At 46.1% G+C, this 21,712-nt stretch overlaps 1 protein-coding gene across 1 annotated transcript in view; it reads right to left on the bottom strand.

Moving 5' to 3' along the window:
* The window catches only part of LOC147716989 (uncharacterized), a 555,946-nt gene that overhangs the window by 46,056 nt on the left and 488,178 nt on the right, over positions 1-21,712 (bottom strand). The window contains exon 15 of the mRNA XM_086919831.1: positions 11,887-12,012. Within this exon, the coding sequence (XP_086775957.1) occupies positions 11,887-12,012 (126 nt within the window). The remainder of the gene's footprint in view (positions 1-11,886; positions 12,013-21,712) is intronic.

The raw sequence follows: 21,712 nt of genomic DNA, 5'->3' as shown, positions 1-21,712 counted from the left end.
CAAGGCATGAGGTCTCTGTATATACTCCCGGCTTGGCCCTCTGCGTCGCAGGCTGTCGCCATGGTACTTTAATGCTCCCAAGTGTCTAGACTTACTGGTCGGATACTTGGCGGACCTGCTGTTGTATGGTCACTGAAGCTTCTATGGCACTGTTAATACCGGGATTACTACCTAGATCCTAACTTGTTGGCTGTGGTGCCCAGACGCTCTACCAGCTTTGTATTGCTGGGTTGCTGCCGTGCTGCCACCGGGTGCGTTGACTCAATAATCCACACCGGGGGCCCTGGGGGCCCGGGACCTCCCATACTCCAGCGGAGCACGTGTGCTAGAATACCGTATGGCCAGCACCCCGATGGCGACTAAACCGGACGTCGATAAGCACCAGTCCAGATCTTCCAAATGGTCAAAACAGATCCAGACTAATAAACTGGACCGCTACAGGATGCCCAAAGGTTCCCCTAAAGACTCGAAGTGGGTTCAGTCAGCGGGGGGGGGACTCTTCAGGCTCACCGGTGGAACAGACGCTGATTGACGTAATGGCAGCCATCAACGGAGTCCAGTCATCACTGGGACAGAAGATGGAGTCGTTGGACAATAAACTAGACACTGTCGCGATAGAGGTCAATCTTATCCGGGCCAACCTTACGAAAGCGAACGAAAAAGTCAAATCGCTAGATATAAAGACTGCCAGCCTAATCAATGATATGGCGTTGCTACAGCAGGAGGTGCGTGACCTTTAAACCTCTCGCGACTTGACTGAGCGAAAACTCAACGAATAAAAGGGGAGGACCCGACGCAGTAGCATACGCATCGTCGGGGTTCTGAGAAATCAGAGGGCCCGGCCCAGGACCTGTTTGTCGAAGACATTATCCTTAACCACCTCAAGCCCAAGGGACTGGGTAACTTCTTTACAATTGAGCGTGCACACAGGGTGTGTGTCGGGGGGAGACCCAGGCCTGGGGAACCCCCCCGCCCGATGATTGCGAGGGTCTTGAACTTCAGGGACAGAGATGCGATCCTAATGGGGGCTTGCTTAGGGGCCCCCCTGCGGTACAAAAATGCCACTCTCTCCTTTTTGCCTGACTTCACGCAGATGGTGCAGAAACAACGGCAGAGCTTTCTCCCGGTGAAGAAGAAACTCAGAGACAAGGGACTGAAGTATGCAATGATGTTCCCGGCTCGCTTGCGAGTGGAAATCGAGGGGAAGGCCTGGTTTTTCGACAACCCGGAGGTGGCATCGGACTGGATAGACAGCAAACCCCCGGACGGGCCGGGGGGGCGGGATCGGGACGGAGGAGGAGGACCGCAGGAGCAGGAATGAAGGAGGCCTCAAGACCCATCAGACTATTGCGAACTGTCAGGTAGTGGGGTTAGACCAGCAGCTAGTTTCTTTGCTGGAGTTTGTTGACTATATGATGGCTGTGGGTTGCCGCGGGTTCGGGGGTATATTCTCCGGGGGGCTACATTAAGTTAGTTAGTAGATTTAGAGTGTGGGGCGACAGGCACACTGCCATTTGGGGATGGGCGGAAGCCATGAGCAGGGGTGAAGGGAGGGGGGAGAGGTTTGGGGTTGATGGGGCTCTCAGGCCTTGAGATTTTGTTGTTTGAGGGAATGTTGGCTATGTGTTTTGTTTTTATTACATCAGGAGACAATGCTGCAACTGTAACGCTTCCATACCAGTTTAATGTCGGATGCTAGACAGGGATCGGGGATAAAGGTGCTTAGTTGGAACATAAACAACCTGGGAAACAAAATAAAGAGGGGGATGGTCAACCAGTTTGTCAGACGACACTCCCCGGATGTTGTGTTTCTACAGGAGACACATCTCATTGAGAATAGGTGCATGGCCCTACACAACGGGGGTTACAAGTTGGTAGCACACGCTGGGTTCACTACAGGTTCGAGGGGAGTAGGCATACTGGTGAAAAACTCCTTTCCATTGATCATTCAGACGACATGGTCTGATCAGCGGGGTAGATACATTGGCATATCAGGCAGTGGGAGGGGAGAACGGTCACCTTTGTCTCCATCTATATCCCGCCCGGCATTTAATCAGATACATTTCGCGACTTAGGCTCTATTTCCCTAACTTTGTCTTTGGGCCTTCTTGTGTTGGGAGGTGACTTCAATGCAGTAGTGGACGGTGAAGTTGACCGGCATCCCGCTCGAGCACGGAGACCGGCGCAGCAGTGGCTCTCTGACTTCTTGGACACAACAGGGTTAGTGGATGGCTGGAGGGTGTGCAATCCGGGCGAGGTGCAGTATACGCATGTGTCCGCCGCACACCATAGCCTGTCTAGGATAGATTATGTTCTGGTACCGGCTGCTCAAGCACATGCTATTTGGAAAACGCGGCATTTAGGAAGGGGCATCTCGGACTACTCTCTGGTTTTGCTCCGGTTGGAGATTGACAGGTTCAATGCAGGCAAGATCGCCCCTATTAATCCATGGCACCTGAGGGATCCCACGTAGCTAATATTGTGGTTATCCATAAGGTGGGTAAGCCCAAGACGTGTTGTTCATCATACAGACCTATCTCGTTGCTGAACGTGGAGCCTAAGGTCCAGGCGAAGCAGTTGGCCAAAGTCATTACCACCTTGATACACCCGGACCAAACCGGTTTTATGCCATGCCGGAATACGGTCCTTAATTTGCCCGGCTACAATGGGTCCTGAGTAGGACCCCCAACGATTTAGGAGCCAGCCGTGCTGGTGTCATTCGATGCCACCATGGCGTTTGATAGGGTCGAGTGGCCCTAACTTTTTGCAGTATTGGGGAAGCTGGGTTTTGGTCCGGAATTCATGAACTGGGTGCGCCTTCTGTACTCTGCTCCTTTGGCCCGAGCAGTAGTAAATAACCGCAAGTCCCCTGACTTTCATCTTGGCAGGGGCACCAGACAGGCATGTCCCCTGTCCCCGCTCCTTTTTTGCTCTGGCCTTGGAACCGTTGGCTGCATGGGTCCGTTGGGACCGTTCGAGACGCGGCATGCGATGGACGATGGAGTGCGAGGATAAAATCTCACTATATGCCGATGATATCCTGCTTTATCTCACCAACCCAGGGGATCCCTGTTGTGTTTTCTGGACGTGTTGGCCATCTTTAGGAGGTATTCAGGCTTCGCAATAAATTGGTCCAAATCAGTACTCTTTGTTCTCAGAGGTGACCCGCCGGTTGTCCCGCATACTTGCCCGATACAAATCGAGCCGGTAGGGTTCAGATATCTTGGTATCTATATCACGCTTCACCCGAAGCTTCGATACACTAATAACCTGTGCCCCCCTCTGATCTGATTTAGGGGGGGATGCAATGCGTTGTGAGGCGCTCCCACTCTTCCTTTTAGGCAGAGCAGTGCTTTTTAAGATGATGGCTCTGCCCTAGTACCTGTACGCACTCCAGAACGCAATGGCTCCGGGTCCCGCATCCTATTTCAGGGAAATAGGGGCCCTCCAGAGACAGCTTCTCTGGGACGGTAAGCCAAGCATAGCATTCTCTAAACTTACGCTTCCCTGGTATGACGGGGGGATAGGATTACCGGACCTACGAAAATACTACCGGCTTCCCAGTTGGCAGCGGTAAATCACTCTATATATGGACCCCCCCGGGGACCCTGTATACGCCATGGACAGCTGGCAGCTACCGGGAGGCGACTACACTAGAGCACTTTACGCTGGGTCTCGTAGGTTTCCGCTCGCAGGACCAATGGCTCATGCCGTCCGGGTGTGGCATGCGGCCAACAGACACCTCAAGTGGGAGGGGAGGCTCACACTTGCCACCCCATTGTGGAGCTCAGAGAAGTTGGGAAGTTTATGAAAGTCTAAAAGCTTTGATAAATGGGACCATATAGGGATCACACATATAAAAGATGTTTGGGGGGAAGGCACAGTTCATACATTTAATTCCCTTAAGCAACAATACCAACTTCATGACTGAGTATTTCCGTTCCCTTCAGATCCGACACTCACTGCTCACACACATTCCCAGGGGCACGACAATCCCCGACGTGTACCCTCTCAAGGACCTGGTGTTGGACGGACATCTTCCCGAGAAAACCATCTCTCTAATATATAAGAAGCTTATAAATAACATGGAGGATCCGCTGGTACTTATAAGACTGCACTGGAATGAGGATTGGTTGGAACTAGATGATGAGGACTGCAAGAGGCGGTTTTCTCCCAGCGGGTGGTGGCGATTCAGATGAGGCTCAGATTGGTTCAACTAAAGATTTTACAAAAGTCGTATGTCACAGGCCATGTCTGGTCCGTATGGGCCGCTCGGAGGGTGGGGAATGCAGGAGGGGCTGTGGGGAACTAGGGACATTCACACATATATTGTGGCACTGTACTGGTGTGCAGGCGTATTGGGGGAAGATCCATGACACGCTGCGAGACGTCCTGGGGTTAGAGATTCGGCCTGAGGCACGCAGGTGTATTTTGAGCGCCTGGGAACCCACGGATCTGAATGCATATAAAAAGCAATGGGCAACGTTGGCGTTCATGATTGCTAAGCGTAATATTGCCCAGCTGTGGGGAGCCAGCCAGCCGCCCCGGATCGAGAAGTGGGTGGAGGATTTAGACTGGTGCATGTTTAGGGAAAGGTCAGTCTATATTGCTAGGGGGTGTCCTGATGAATGGGGCAAGATCTGGGAGGCTTGGAATCACTTCCGGGTAGATGTTTGTGCACCTCCGATATAGAAGAAGTGGATGTGCATGTGTCCCCTTAATACACTACTTATCTCACGTATATATTATTTTGAATGTAAGGAATGTCATCAAGAAATTTGTAAGAGCAGCTAATGTCACCTGATGTGTTTTCTTTGTCCGATTTTTTGTTGTTTAATAAAAAGAATTAAAAAAAAAAAGGATTTATCATGGTAAAGTTGAATTTAACTTTAGGATGCCACAGTGTGTATGTTGTACCATCAATAGCCCAAAATTAGTGAAGTTGGCAATGTCATATTGAATGCTTTTTTCCTATGTTTGGTTGTTTTTGAAAATAATAAAATGTATTTAAAAAAAGGATTTATCATTACCATTCCAAAGATAAGAAACAAGATGCAGCTACTCCTTTCTAATCAGGAACTACAGCTTAGAAGTGTTTTAAGGAATTCCCAATGCAAGCCTACGAGAGGAGTAAGCCTCACAGTAGCGAAAAACAAATGTAGCCATTTGTCACTACCAGGACATGTAAAACTTAAAAGTACATGTCCTACCTTTTAGTTACAAAGCACCCATCCCATAAGCCTACCTAGGACCTAACTTAGGGGTGGCCTATGTGTAATAAAGGTGAGTTTAAGGCTTTGCAAATGATTTTAAAAGCCAAGTCAAACTTTTCACCCACCCTTTCAACGCACTACATAACACTGGCATAGCAAACCTCAACAACTGCATCGGTTTTAACAACCCTTCCAGACACCTCCATGCATTTGGACTCCTGGTTGCACATATTCCACACATACAAAAAAAACAGAACCAGTGGTTGAGCTATCTCCTACAATTCTCCTAAAGTGTGAAACTATCTGCCGCTACACATAAGAGCCTACTCCTTACTTATAGAATTCCACAAGAAGCTGAAGACCTATCTTTCGAGTAGTTTCACTAGGCCCAAAGTTTGGCTAGGCTCACAGCTGTTCAGGGACAGGAAACCTTCCCAGGTATAGGAGGCTCTGTAAATCTGTATAACATAACACACTTGCAGTGCAAATTAGGGAAATTGTTACAAGAAATTACTCATTGAGGCACCTCCAGAAAGATAAAACAAATGTATTCCAGGTATTGTATTGGTTTCAATGGCTGTCAGTATCTCAACGCTGGCCCACCCTCCACAGCTTAAACAGGACACATTTATTCAAGGTTTTCTCTTTATCTACATAAGAAAGCATTGCACTTCAAGGGTTGTATGGCATGACAACGCGGGCTTTTACCCCGCATGCCATTACAACACGGGGATTACAACGAAAGTCGTTACAACGACTTTCGCTGGAAGGCGCTGGATAGTGGATAGGTTAATTTTCTATTCCAACTCCAGCCCACGTTGACAGTAGGGAAGGTGTTGGATAGAAAATTGAACTATTCCCTATCCAACAGCGCCATCCAGTGAAAGTCGTTGTAACAACTTTTGTTGTAATCCCTGCGTTGTAATGGCAGTGCGGGGTAATCCCCGCGTTGTCATGGCTGTTCCCCACATAAAGGGTAACCTGTGCTGCAAGCAAGAACTAACACTGAAACACTAATGAGAGAGATAAAAAACGGGGCCTGTTTGGTCAAAGGTGCACAAGACTGAAATACAATTATTATTCCTTTAAGGAGCAGCAGGTTCCATCTCTCAAAATGCACTGTACTGGTAGTTGCATCACAGGTTCATTTCATTTAGCTTGCTCATGCTGAGAGGGCCTCAGAATATTTCAAAGGTTTATTCACTATATTTGTTTATGTTTTTCTGCAGAATTGCTTTTTTCACACTTCATCTGAGATCTTATACATGTCCAGAGCTTCCCCATCTCTGAATGGGACTTTTCAGGCCATACCTTTAATTTCTGTAAAGGATCCTTCAATGTGGGAGGATGAAGGACGTTGATGGCCCATATGCAATGTTTCTGGTGTGGTTCTTTTGCCACCCTCACATTCACTAAATGAGTGCGAGTTGTTTCCGAATATAGCAAAAAGAGCAGTAAATGACCTTGAAGGAAATAGCCATGGGGGGGAAGTACAGGCGAAAAAAGGAAGATGCTCTACAGGCCGGCCATAGAGGCTGTCTTTTCTACTGTGTCTATGATTTGCTCCGATCTGAAAAACTCACATTATTTCTCATCATAGTCTGAGGACAGTTTTCACATTGGTTTGATGGGTATCTCCTATTTATTTATATTTATTTATAAAGTTTTATATTGCTTTATCTCTTTGGATTGTCTGGGTCTTATTTGTATTCCTCTCTTGTGAGATTTAGCAATGCCTCATTCACAACACTCTCTCTTTTGTGGGGTCTTTCTTGTATGAGCTTGCATAATTATTTCCTGAATATGGCTGCAATGCTTGTAATAATTACTGTCATGCAGATGAGGTCCCCTACATTCATTTCACCTTTGTCCCCAGCTGTCATGTCCAGGTATCAGGATTAGAAGGTAAATGACGATGTAGAAAAGTATATTCTAAAAATGTTTGCTCAATGATTTCTACCCGCTATGTTACAGTTGTTCTTCTACTTCTAGGAAAGTGTGTCTGACTCTCCACCCATGCAGTCCCCTCATATGTGCGCTGTTCCTTCTCACACTTTCGGCCCAGTCCTTGAAGCAGGAAGTGATGTCCAGTGTTCTGGCTGCGAACCTGGAAGGACTGCAGGCTCCTAATGCCTCACACAAAAAGAACAGGAAGGAACTAGAAGATCAGCCACCATGATAAATTTGACACAATGAACAAAAAGTTGGAACTTGGTCTTCCACTTCAAATGTAGGCTGCAATTCTAATGAAATTGTTTTTTGCCAATTGAAATTGAAAATATTCCATTACTAGGAAGGGATACAGCAAAAAGATAATATATCAGGAGAAGCCATTTCACTTCACTTTAATTAATCTTTATTCTGTTAATATTTGGCCATAAAAGACACAAAGCAATCTGACATTAGACAACATTTGTATAAAATGCAAGGCACGAAATAAAACAGGTAAAACGTGTTAAAACTATGATAAAAAGCGTAAAATACAGAATTTAAAAAGCAACAAGAAGAAAATATTTTTTCAACAAGGCAGGCCGCCAAGGTTTTTCTAGTTCTAACTGCAGTTTTTAGAAAAGAGCATACCTAGAAACAAATTACAGGTGTACTAAATGGTTGCAAATGGAACTAGGCCTCACTACATTTGCGATCGCCCAATGATTTTAAAAGAGGTTTGAGCAAATGTCTGCGATGGTTCCTAAAAAGGTTGGAGAAAAACATATAGTGTAATCGTGATTGTTCAGAGTTAAAATATGTCCCCATAGCATATCATTTAGTTACCTCTGCTCATAAGCCGCCAAACTGTTCCAACCCTAAAACAGATAAGGAAAGACCTCTCCCATAGAGTGAGGCAAAGTGTCAAATAAAAAACGGGCTCTGCTCTAGTGTAATGTCTGTAAAAAACACAACACTGTGTTTTACGTTAACACAGTAGTTTGTAGCCTTCTAGTTTTACAAAATCTCAAAAGTGGCTCTTGACCAATGATTTATTATCTTTTTTAATTCTCCAACCCCAGCTCCTGAAATGTGTGTGAGATGTCATTTTCATCAGGGAATGGTGCTCCATTTATGCAAACTAAGACAGTCCAAAATGGTGTCTCTACAGATTTAGCGTGCGGATTAGCCCACACACTGACCTACAATAATAGTGGGGCTATCTGAACACTGTTGGTTATGTATCGCTAGTTTAGCTCCAGGTGCATAATATGACGGAAGGTGTGAGTGGCAAGTGTAAAAGCCTCCAGCATATACAATTTTCCTGTAGCTGGAGAAGGGCACTCTTGTGGCATCCCCAAACCCTGCCCCATACGTGACACCTGGGACACACTATGCATTAAATACTTTCATCAGTGGCCAGATGGTTCCCCTTCCTCTCGTTCACGGCAGGTTAAAAATTGTCCCAGCTGACCTACTCAGCTTAAGACATGAACTGTTCTGCCATTTACTTTGTCCTGCACAAAGGAGCAAAACGGGGCTAGAAGGTTGATGATACATTGGCATTGGGGTGAGGCTAATGTGCAAGGATGGGACTCTTGTGCTGGGTGCAATTACTAACAACATTTGGAGAAACCTTTTTCATGTGCTGCCAGCAAGGCAGCTAGTTATTATCAAATCAGGAAGTGAAAACAATAGGAAAGGAGACAAAGCCACACAACTGAACAACCAATATGGCAGTGCAGTAAATTACCACACACTGCTCCACAATATTGTGAAACACTTAATTTGGAAAGTGCTGAATGCCAACTATTGCAATCTGTTGCCTGAAACGTTTAATGGATTACTCAAAGAGGCCAAAGGAAATTTTATACTGTTCCCTCCAGCATGCACATACAAAAATTGGATTTATTTATGTATTTATATAGCACATACTGCTGAGTAGAGCAGGTTGAGCAAAAATTAGTGTTTGGATAAATGTACTGGCCTTGGGTCTGGAAGGTGTACTGGTCTTTAAAGGAAGGATCATGTTTCAGAGAAGTGTTCTTAATTGGCTGCTTGACCAAGAAGATAAGACTGGGATGCAGCCCAAGTGATTGCCAAAGGCTGAGATTAATTCAAGCATTCCATCTGTCACCTTTATGTATAGTTTAGTGTGTCATCCTAGGTAGAACAGGTATGTCCAGTAGTGGGTCCAGTGTACAATGTGCCACTGCAACCAAGCTTTATCTGGCTAATGAGCGCTAAATAGTGTGAAGCTGGTCTTGGGCTGCTTATGTTCCATTTCAGAGAGGACCTGAACTGGCAGTTCGGGTTTGATTGTTCCCACTGGAACAGAGTCAAGACTGATTTAAATATAGCTAGGTCCAAACTGAAGTGGCATGGTGTGCAAAATAAAGGTTACTGGGATGCACTCCAGAGAGATTAAAAGTGGCTGGGATTAATTCAAGAATTCCATCCATAATTTCTTTTTATACGTTAGTGTCGCCGTAAGTTGGATGGGTATGCCTAGATGTGAGTACCGTTTACATTGTGCCACTGGAACCAAGCTGTAACTGGCTGATGAGCTCTAACTAGATTCAAACCAGTCCTCGGTTGCATGTGTTCCATTTCAGGAAGGACCTGGCCTGGCTGTTTTGGCAGCACTGTCACCATTGGAGCAGGGTCAAGACTGATTTGCATATGTCTGGGCCCAAACTGGGGTGGCATGGTCTACAAAATGACGACAAACTTGGGATTTGGCCCGAGGGATTACCAGTGGCTAAAATTAATTCAAGCGTTCCATCTGTTACTTTTTTGTATTCTTCGGTACCTCATGGAAGGGTGGACACAATTTTCAAAAGGCAGCTCAAGTCCAAAGCACCAGCTTATCAGAGAAGAAGGCAGCGCACAGAGTCAGGAATCACAGTTCCTATAGCTTAATGACGCAATGCACAGAAGTGAATGCAATGAGGAACACAGTCTTCAGATTTAGGAGCTTCCAGTTAGTCTGGCTCCAACATCTGCAATAATGATAACACACAGTGCAACTGGTAGCCAATGCAGTTGGTGAATGCACTGGAAGATGCTATCAAAGTTGCTGTTTTTTAGAATCAAGAAAACAGAAGAATGTTGGCTACATTAGAACCAGACTACCTGACGTTCTGGGAGTCCATTTATACCCCCCAAAATGTGGTAGCATAGCAAAGCTTGGTGATGATCAAGGCACACACCACCTGGTGATGGTAAACTGGATTCATGAAAAGAAGCATATTTTCCAGCTGGCGGAGAATGTGTAATGAGGCTAGGAGCACAGAGACTATGTAGGGCACAGCACTAAATTCAGCATCTAAAAGAAATCCCATATTGAATGAGTTTATAAAGAAAGAAGTAGAGTGACCCAAAAATTAGGATGGGATTTTTTTGACGAATGAATCAGCATACACGGCTTAACAGGAATACATTGGTTTTAGTTTAATGTAGTCTTAGGACACCGTGTGGGGCTATTGACTTGCAGAAAATGATGTAATCATCAACAGATATTGTCAACAGTGAAATATGCTGGGCCTCATCAGATTGACTAAAGATGAGAAAAACGTTATTATTTTCCAAGCTTTGTGATGCAGCCCTCAATTGAACGTGAAGGTGTGTAATGTAATGTGTAATGTAATGTATGTGGTCTTGTAAAGCGCACTGCTGCCCTGAGGCGTCGTGGCGCTGTAGACCGCTGGGGAACCCGTCCTGGCTATCCCTGTGAGATGGTCCCTACTGGGTATCTCCAAGGTGAAACCAGGCATCCCCGGCGAATGTGGGGGGCCGTTGTGGAGATGAGGCAAGCTAATGCCCAGAGTTGCCGAGTGTGATCCCTGGTTATAGTAGGCACCGAGCCAAGAATTATCGAGTCCGCTGACCCTGGTCCACGGCCCTGCCGCGTCGGGAATTGAACGCTGGTCCCAGGCCGTTCTCTGCTTTCGGGTCTGCCGCCTCTAACCAGTGAGCCACACCACTCCACCAAGGTCATGTCCTCATCAGAACCATATTTGGATCAATGCCTTTCCATGTTGTGGCCAGTTCCTTTCAAACTGGCCAAGTCAAGGTTAAGCGGTTTATGGGTGGCCTTAAGCTCTGGTTTCGGACATGGATATGATTGTGTGTAATGCATTCAGGACCATCACATAACGTAAAAAGGTACTGGCTGTGCACTGTTTCCATTTGGAATGGTCTTGGTTTCTGGTTCCACTAAAAAGTAGCAGCAGCATATACAAGCTAGGAATAGGGTAAGTTGGAATGTAAGAAAGTAATAAATAAAACTATTCCTTTGTTGCCCTATTCAGAAAATTTCTAGAACTATTTTAGAATGTGGAAAGTATGTAACACTGTCTGATTAACATGAAAATCTTAAACCAAAAAAGGAGGGTGCTTTCTTTTGCCCAATGAAAGGTGTAAACTGAAAGCCAGATATTAGAAACACAGTAACTAATGCAAAAAATAAATACTGCACCCCAGCCATACAATGAAAGATTGCCTATTCCTCTTAACTGCACATTTGCAATCTCGAGACATCAGTACAATCTGAGAAATTAGCCTGAGATGAATTTGTGTGGTAGATCTGAACTCTTGTTATCATGTTTATTGATTAAATCCAAAAACAAAAAAATGTTTTGCTCAGGAGTGTGCAGGAAATGAATATTCTCTAACTACCAGATCTATCCGGACAGGATTTAGGATTATGCTTGTTGAAATCACCCCGTTTTTTGGGGCATACCTTCCTCCTGAGATGTTGTAGATCATTCATTGTCAGGTTGTGCAGCTTCCATGCAGGTATATCTAATTTGATCTGCACAGTGTTGTGTCGCATTCTATAGGACCCTCTTAGCTGGGCAAGGTTTACCTAAAATACAAAGCAGAGTATTCAGTCATTAAATATCTCAGTTAAAATGGTCAAGTCATACCATAGGCCTCAGATGAAATACTACCCAGAATGCATCATACTAGCAATGATTTATTATGCATTAGCCACGTGAACCACGTGTCTCACTTGGGGAGAAGATGGATGCTGGAGTGAAGCAGCCTTAAAATCGCTCACAATCAGCAACCTCGTGCGGCGGCTGCAGCTTCCCTGCCCGTGCAGCCGTGCCGATATTCCTCCGACCATTAAGCGGCCGTGCGGAAGTCTAAAAGATACGAACATTTAACCCTACAAAAACGATCCGGCATCCACCCCCCGCCCATAGTGTTCACTAATGAGAGAACAGCTAACGGGGAATGGCGCACAAATTTCTTATTGCCACCCATTATGAATAAGTGACAGCGACCCTCCAGTCCGTGTCCTGAGGAGAACCCGTAGAATCAAATTGGGTTCGAAACGCGTTGACTTTCCATCCAAGATATAAAACAGACGGGGCTTTATAGGAATTAAATAATACATTCGTAATTACTCAGTCCATCATGTGTTATTCCTATTATTAGCACCCTATTATGAATTATAATATGTATCTTGTGTTGGTGTTAACAAGTAGGCAAATGTAATTATTAGTTTGTCCACTTGTTTATCATTATTCAGGACTGGTGCCTCACAATTAATTCCTCTGAGGCATTGCATAGTTGTCTATGTGATTTTATGTGACAATTCTTTTGTGATATATATTTTTGTTTGACATGTTTATCTCACTGTATTGAATGTATGTATGTATCTGTTAAATATTTTGATGGTTTTTTGATGACATAAGGAAAATACTTTTTCAAAAAATTGCTCTATAAAGTTTCAATCTATTCAACTTAATGGTTGTCCAAACTAGTAATTTATTTGACTAGGCGGTGCATTATTTGTAATTCAATCTGCTCGGCCACTTGTTTTTGTTTTTTCAGGAAGGACTACAGAAAGAACATAATGTGTGTCGCAGTGGTGGAGAAGTGGCAGAGCACTAAGACCTGCCACACACTGGACAACTAACCATCACTTCCAGGCAGCGGGAGGGAGGAGTAGGAAACATGTGCACTAGGAGGCATTGCAGAATACACATAAGCCGAGGCAGTATCCTCGCTGCTGATGTCTGTAATAAGGAATAAAGTAGCGTGACACACACTAACCTGCCACCGTGTGCTTTCTTCTGGGGGTTCACCAATGGGACATGACATCTGGCGAATGAAGGTGGGATCAAAGCTCCACCTCACCATTCTTTCGTGCACCAGTGTTTCATTGCACAGGCAACATGACCCAACGACCCCATCCACAGGTGAACGCGATCCCATGCCAAACTTCACCTTTTCCAATGCGTGCTTTTCAAAAAAGGCGCAACTGCATACAATACAAAGAGCACCCCAGGAGGCATTGCTAACAATCAGAGTGCCCAGGAAGCATCGCAGGCATGAAATCCTATGAGAACTTTCGAAACCTCAGCGTCATATTTGAGTCAAGCTGGTCTCCCCATGCAATTCAATGGGAATGGCCATTTTGAAATCAGGCAAATCCAACTAAAGGCATAGAGACTAGGGGTGGGCTGACAACTTCATTCAGCACACGGAATGTGTGGAATTTTGCCTGTTCCGCGTTCCCCGAAGTAGGCGGAACAGGCAAATCTTTGCACTCTCTCGGCGGGGCTGACCTCCCACCCGCCTCTCACCCACACTATTAAAATAGAACAATTTAAAACACCTTACCGTATTGGCGGCATCCCCGGGCTTCCCTCTCTCTCCATCGCGACTTCTTCTTGAATACTGCGCATGCACGGGAGCCCGCGCATGCGCGTATTTCAAGAAGAAGGTGCGATGGAGGAAGAGGGAAGCCCGGGGATGCCGCCGATAAGTTAGTAGTAGTGCTGCAGGAGGCAGACGGCGGGGAGCGGAGCAATGTGGAGTGTGTGGAGATTGGTTCTGTCTCCTTGGCACTTTGCATAGCCCCGCTATGCCCACTACGCCCACTCCTGACAGAGACACATGTGAGTGGCCACCTTTGTGCCAGGCAAGACTAAATGCACATACATTTGAATGGGCGAGGCCATTTGAAGTCAGGCAACCTACTGTAAAGAGCTATTTACAACAAAAGAAAAGAAAAAAGCGGAAGAAGCTGTGACCAAAGTACAGCGATGTGGCTCTCACAATGACCGAAGAATGTATCTCCAGGGCAATCTTTTGACACCTTCTACCTTTCAAACTCTCAGACTCCCAAATAAAAAGTGCACGGTGGGAAAAATGGATTTGACGATTTGAGCATTACCTGTGAGCCACCTGCAAAGCTCACTCAGATGAACAGGCTAAAGATCTGTTCCACATAGTTGGCGATGACGTAGAAGACCTCCTAGTAACGTTCCTGCCGGATCCATTACCACATAGGACCCAATCAAATGCCTCACAGACAGCTTTGATCCACAGTGCAATGTTGATAAAGAAAGGTACACTTCAACACGGCATGACAGAGAGCGGATGAATCACTAGACAACTTCACAACAAGACTGTGAAAGCTTGTAACTTACTGTGAATTTTGACAAATTCAACGAGGAGTCAATCCGACACACATCTTTGGAGGGTGCTACTCCACCGGGTTTCAAACAAAAATACTGAAGGTATTATACACGCTAGACAAAACACTAGGCAAGTACAGAAACTAGTGCCACATCGCACGCCATCAACAAGGAAAGTAGCCGAGCGTGAATGCTCGAACAAGTCAATCAGAAGACAGAAGGGAGCACAAAACTTGACAGACAAGCGCCCACAACTGCTAAGGCTGAAAGAACATGCTATCGATGTGGACTAACATATCCGCAGGTTGGCACCTGTCTGGCTATGGGACAACAGTGGCGAAAATGCAACACAGACAACCACTTCACCAGCGTCTGCAGAGGGGGTCGTTAGAAGCCAGAAAGGGGACGACTGGGCAGAGCGAGGACATAGTTGAATCACCATGCAAAGCACATTGATGCGGACAATTGAAGATCTTCAGTAAACTCAGATTTTGCCCCCGCACCGGCGAGCGTCTATACCTCATGACAGAAGTGGCAGCACCAAAAAAGCAGCCAGAACACACACACCTACTGGAAAGAAAAGAGATACAAAAGACTGCCTCAATAGATCTTGTGGTGGGGCGGCACATAGCACTATTTAGACTGGACAGTACAGCCACGTGCAACATCATGTGTGTGTCAGAATGCAGTAAAATGGTGCCAAAACTCAAACCTGTCACCATCCAGCATGGACGTGTTCTAATGAGGTTCAGAGCGCCCAGTGACGAAGCTCGGAAAATTCGCAGAGACGCTCACATACAATGAATTATCACTAGAAGTTGAGATACATGATCTAATAGAAGATGTCCCAGCTTCCTGTCTCCTGAGCAACATCACAGCACAACTCATGGGACTCATTGCAATGACATACAACCAGTCAGCACATCACAGCATCCCAAAGGAACACCCAGCACTTTTCAAAAGGCTGCGGAAGCTAAGGAACACACAGGTCACCCTTCACATCAATGAAGCAATGAAACCTGCGGCGCAAAACCGCCGCTTGTTCCCAGTGCATCTTCAACCTCAGGTGGAGGAAGAGCTCAAGAGCCTGCGTGAACAAGACATCATTAAAACGGCTGACAGTTCTACTCCATGGGTGTTTCTCATTGTCATTGTACCAAAGCAGAACACACACAAAATACGCATCTGCATGGACATGTGTCTATCAAACACAGCCATAGCAAGACAGAGACACCCCGGTGTACACCTGAATTACATGATCAGCTGCCTACATTGAGCCGCCATATTCTCCAAGATCGATCTCTTCAAGGGTTACCATTAACTAGAGCTTGACCCGGTGCACTGAACTCACCATAGACGGCAGCCCTGTCGGACTGGGGGCAAACCTAGCTCAACACAAGCCGGGGCATGACTCCCCGAGGCAAAATTTTGCATATGCGAGCAGGAGTCTGACGGAAGTGGAAAAGGCATTCTAACAGACTGAGTAGGAAAGCCTGCCAGTTGGCTGGGCTTGTGAACACCATCACATGTTCCTGTATGGAAAGCTGTTCACAATCATAACCGACCATCAAGCACTGGTGACGATCTACTGCAATCCGAATGCCAACATTTCAACACGCTTCGATAGGTGGGAAATATGGGCGATCGGCCATGACTTCAAGATAATACTCAAGCCAGGCAAAGAACCGAACCCTGCTGACTATGTGTGAATACACCCCCTCCCCTCAAGCTCCCAACCATCATCTTCCACTGTGGAAGAATAAATCAACTTTGTACTGCAGCAAAACACTACAGCTCAGATCACTATGGAGGAATTCATACAGGAATTCGAAACTGACATCACACTAAAAGCAGTGAAAAGCATTATGAGGCACCAATGATGGAGGCACGCAAACAACAGCCAGATCTGCGAAGAGGTAAATAAAGAAGAGATCCTCGCATTCAAGCATGTGCAGGAAGTACTGTCTGAAACAGACCATGGAATACTTCTTCGATGCACCAGGATAGTCATCCCACAGATGCTTCACCGATAAACAATCAATCTTGCACACGAGAGTCACAGGGGAATGGTTGCAACCAAGAAAAGGCTGAGAGAAAGAGTATGGTTTCCGGGTCTAGGCAGCTTAGTGGATAAAATGATCCTGACGTGCCACCTCTAACAGGCCACAGAGAGACCACCCAAGCCAGAGCAACAATGAACGTCCGACCTCCTGGATGCAGTGTGGTCAACATTAACGGCTGACTTCTGTGGGCCACTAGACACTAGGGGATACCTCTTGGTCCGCACTGATTAATACTCTCGTTCCCCCTCATGTGCCAGGTGACATTCACATCAGCAGCAGCTATCCTACCCATCCTAGACGAAAACTTCTCAGCATGGGAAGTCCCACTAACACTCAAAACTAACAACAGACCTCCTTTCTCGGGAGCAGAATTTTGTAGATTCATGAACTACCTAGGCATACACCATCAGAAGCTAATTCACTGTGGCCGCAAGTGAATGGCATGAGTGAGCGATTTATAGGCAACATAAAGAAAGCAGTACAAAGGGTCAAATCTCACACAAATCTCAGTTGGCCAAGCCCTATGTCAAGTCCTGTAAGACTATTGCAACACACCATATGGCTCCACCAGGCGATGCCTGGCGGAATTTGTACTAGGAAGAATGAGCAGGACACAACTGCTGAAAGTGGAGAACACGACCCCGCTGGAACACAACGCTATAGTCGCTCACGACAAACAGGTGACTGAACGCAGGCTCAAGCCAGGAGACCTCATACTGGTAAGCCGGCGATAAACAAGGAAGTCAAACACCCTGTTCTATAGCCCGTTAACTGTCACAAACATTAAAGGATCACGATCATGGCAGCGGAAGGGTCCTACTCCATCGCCAGGAACAGTTCTCACTTCAAGGAGTTCCTGCTGCCAGGAGAAGATGAGAGCAATGGGAGCAGACATGCACAGGTGCTAGCTGACGAGACCATCCAACTGAAGGGTGGGAGAACCCTCTGTGAGAAAGAAGCAGAACGAGAGTGAGGAGGCTGCCCGCCCCCGCAACAAGAATGTTTGCAACTACCACGAACAACTCAAAAGCCCAGGAGACTGATCGAAGAAATGTGACCCAAGATCAGAAAGGCTGAGTAGGACATTCGTTTCCCTTTTTCCCCTCGCTTCTCTCTCCTTTGGTAGCCCTTGTATCTTCTTTTACTTTCTCCTTTTTACTTGATCTCCCTCTCCCTCCTGCAGGCATTGCAGCATACACACATGCCAAGGCAGGACGAGCAAGTATCCTCACTGCCGATACCTGCACTAAGGAATGAAGAAGCATGATATACACCAACCTACCTCCGTGTGAATTCTTCTGGGGGCTCACCACTGGGGACACAACAGTGCACAGCCTAGAAAACAGGCTGCATTGGAGAAATACTACAGATTGCACTTACAAAAGGTTTAAAATACCCCTGAATATGTATCATTTTGAAGTGAAAAGTTTAATAAATAGCTTAAATCTCTTTCACAAACCCTTTTTTGTAAAGGTAGAAGATGAAGGATAGCATGACAGTGTAGTCCCATAGGCTGCCATTATATGAGTTTAAAAAAGTGTCTGAACCTTTAGGGACTCAGAGACCACCAGCATCGTATCATGCCTAGCAGGTGGCAGTTACCTCAGCTCTTTTTGAAGGAATGCATAAGTTATAGGTAATCTCAATAATATCCTCTGTTATGGCCACAGGGGAGGTGGGTTGGTCGCTTATGACTCCAATGGAAATTCTCCTACGAGAGAACTAGAGTTACAGGTACGGAAACTATTCCTTCTCTTGTAGGGAATCTCCTTTGATAGTCATAAGCATTTGAATAGAATAGCAAACCCATCCCCACCAAGGGCAATGAAAAACAACAGAGGAATTACAATAGCCTTGAATTAAGCAAATACATTTCGGAGGGAAGCTTGTCCTGCTTGAGCACCCGAATCCAAACAGTAATGCTTAGTCAATGTGTGAACAGACCTCCATGTAGCCACTTTATAGATCTATGCTATAGGGACATTTCTCATCAAAGCGGCAGTAGAATGCAAAACACTATCCATTGGGAGATGGATTCTCTGGAAGTGGCTAAACCTTTACAGACTGGGCCATCATTTATAAACAATTGATCCGATCTGTGTATGTCACAAGTCTTGTCTAGATAAAACTTCAAGGCCTCCCTCACATCCAGGAAATTAAGAGTTCTTTCAGCCAGGGTTGAAGGGTGCTAAAAGAAAGTCGACAATGAAATAGTCAGATTAACATGAAAGTCCCAAACTACCTAGGGGAGAAATTTAGGGTGAGTCCTCATGACTACCTTGTTAGAGTGGAAGACAGTGTAGGGTTCCTGAGAACATAACGCCTCAATTTTGCCAACCCTACAAGCTGATGTAATTGCTACGAGGAAAGCTGCTTTCCAAGAGAGATGCTGTAGAGATGCCTTATGAATAGGTTCAGAAGGGGACTGCATGAGCTGTGAAAGGACTATGTTAAGCTCCCAGAGAGGGTAAGGATGCCTAAAAGGAAGGAAACTCTTCTTTAGCCCTTCAAGAAGGTCCGTTAATCACTGGGAATTTGAAAGAAGAGGTTTGTGGAGGACATTTTCTGCAGGCAGTGAGTGCAGCCAAGTGGACCCGTGTGGAAGAGAATTGCAGGCCAGAGCAAGATAAAAAGAATGACATCTTCCTGGCAAGTAGTAGGATCTACATTCTTTGAGGAATACCAAATGCAAAATCGATTTCACTTAAAAGAATATGCAAAATGGGTTGACGGACGTTTAGCCTCCTTGAGCATGTTCATGCAATCCAGAGCTAGTGCCCATACTGCACTAGCTCAGGAGCCATGCTGTCAAATTGAAAAAGGAGAGAGTGGGGTGAACAATCTGGCCTCCAAACTTAGTTAACAGGTGTAGTCGGCAGCTTGAGATGTGGACACTGTGACTGGTGAGGGAGGTCCATGAACCCCCATTGACATGGTCACTCCGGGGCTATCACGATGAGTCTGGCTGCCGAGTGGGATAGCTTGAGGAGGACTGCCAAGATCAGAGGGATTGGTGGAAAGGTGTAAAGAAATATGCCTGACCAGTCGATCCATAGGGCATTCTCCAGATTTCCTGGTTAGAAGTACATCAAGGAGAAGTCTTGCCACTTTTTGTTTTCTGCAGTTGCGAACAAGCCACTGTGCGGACAGTCCCACAGCCAGAAGATGTCTTGTATGACGTCGTCGTGAAGAAACCATTCGTGATTTTTCTGTAGAACCCTGCTGAGGGTATCTGCCCGCACATTTTGCACACCTGGGAGGAGAGTTGACGTGATCTGCAGGTTTCCGGCTACGAGCCATTTCCAAATTGCTTGGGTTTCTTGGGATAAAGGTCTGGACCTCGTCACCCCCTGCTTGTTGAGGTACTACATGGTGGTCGTACTGTCCGTATGATGAAGCAGGGACTGAGTCTTGAATGACAAGTGACATGCTTTCAGCGCAAAGTAGACGTCCTGGAGCTAGAGGAGATTGATGTGATATGTCATTTTTTTTCGGAGACCAAGTGCCTTGAATTTGGAGATGATCCATGTGGGTTCCCAACCCCAGTAATGATGCATCTGTCACTATGCTTTGATAGGGAGCCTGTTGGTGGAAAGGCATCTGGCCAAGGAGATTGGTCAAAGAACACCACCATGACAGAGAGAGGGAGAATCATCGTGTCTTCCCAGTTGCCTGTCGCCTTGTCCCACTGATCCTCAAGACATTCCTGCAGGGGGACTCATGCGGAGGCGTACATTTGGAGTAAGGAAGATATATGAGGTCATGGAGCCAAGGACAGATGACGCTGACCTCACCGTCGGATTAAATGCTATCATTAGAGAGTGAAATTTTTGATGGATCAATAAAAGTTTCTCTTCCAAAAGACACATTTTGCCTGCTGTATGTCAACTGTGGCTCCTCAATATTGCAGAGTCTGACCCGGGATGGAGATTTATGCATGTATTGAGAATTTATATAGCGCAAACTGTCACTCTACAGGTATCCTGGTGCTAAGACTTAAAAATAGACCCTCACAAGCATCGATCAGTTTATCAATGGGAAGCAATATGTTCAGCCTTTGGGAACTGCCAGGTTTTCAGACTTTTCCTAAAACATGTCAGAGACTCAGCCTGTCTGATGTTCTGCGGCAGCTCATTCCACAGGCGTGCGGCCACAACACCAAAAGTTCTGCCTCCCGACCTAGACCTCTTAAATCTGGTAGTCACTACCAGATTTGCGCTGGAGGAGCGGAGCTGTCTCTTGGGCTTATTCCAAGTAAATTTCTCCTGCATCGGAACTGGGCTCAATCCATGCACTGCTCTAAACACAATACAGAGAGATTTAAAGCAGACTCTTTCCTTAATCGGCAACCATGAAGATCCCTCAGGGCTACCGCCGTAGAGGACCTGCGCTGTCTATTTAGTGCCAATTCTGCTGCTGTAGACTGGGCCCTCTGCAACCTCTGCAAGATGTATTGTGGTGCTCCCAGAAATAGGGAGTTGCAGTAATCCAGTCTACTCAGAATTATGCTCCTTACTACAAGGGGTCTTAGCGGGATAATCAGCCGAAGTACACACAGCAAGGAGAAGCAGACACTAGCTGTTTTATTAGCCTGTGACTCCATCTTTAAGTTATCATCTACCAAGACCCCCCGATTGCGCACCGTTTTAACTGGTGCTAAAGGTTTGTCCTCTGGGGTAAGTCTGAACTCCAATGGAAGATGCTCAGGCATTCTAGTGGTGGAGCAATATATCACCTCTGTTTTTCACCATTGAATTGCAGGGAGTTCTTCCTGAGCCAGCTGGCGGTCTGGCGCATACATTCCTGGAACGCTTCCATAGACACTGCTTGTTTCCCTTCCAGGGAAAATACCAATTGGGTGTCATTAGCATAATTGACCACGTCAATCAAGGGGCGCAGGTAGATATTAAACAAGATGGGGCTGATCGCAGAGCCCTGCGGCACCCCGTGGCGCACCGGGGACTTGCTGGAGGTGAACGGTGTCATAGTCACGACCTGTTGTCTCCCTGATAGATAAGACTTCAGCCACTTCAGAACCCGCTCTTTCACTCCTATATTTTCCCGCGTT

Source organism: Lissotriton vulgaris, chromosome 5, assembly GCF_964263255.1.
Source record: "Lissotriton vulgaris chromosome 5, aLisVul1.2, whole genome shotgun sequence".
In the NCBI taxonomy this organism is placed as follows: domain Eukaryota; kingdom Metazoa; phylum Chordata; class Amphibia; order Caudata; family Salamandridae; genus Lissotriton; species Lissotriton vulgaris.
The sequence above is the reverse complement of the archived record's forward strand: the minus strand, read 5'-3'. Positions and strand labels throughout refer to the sequence as shown.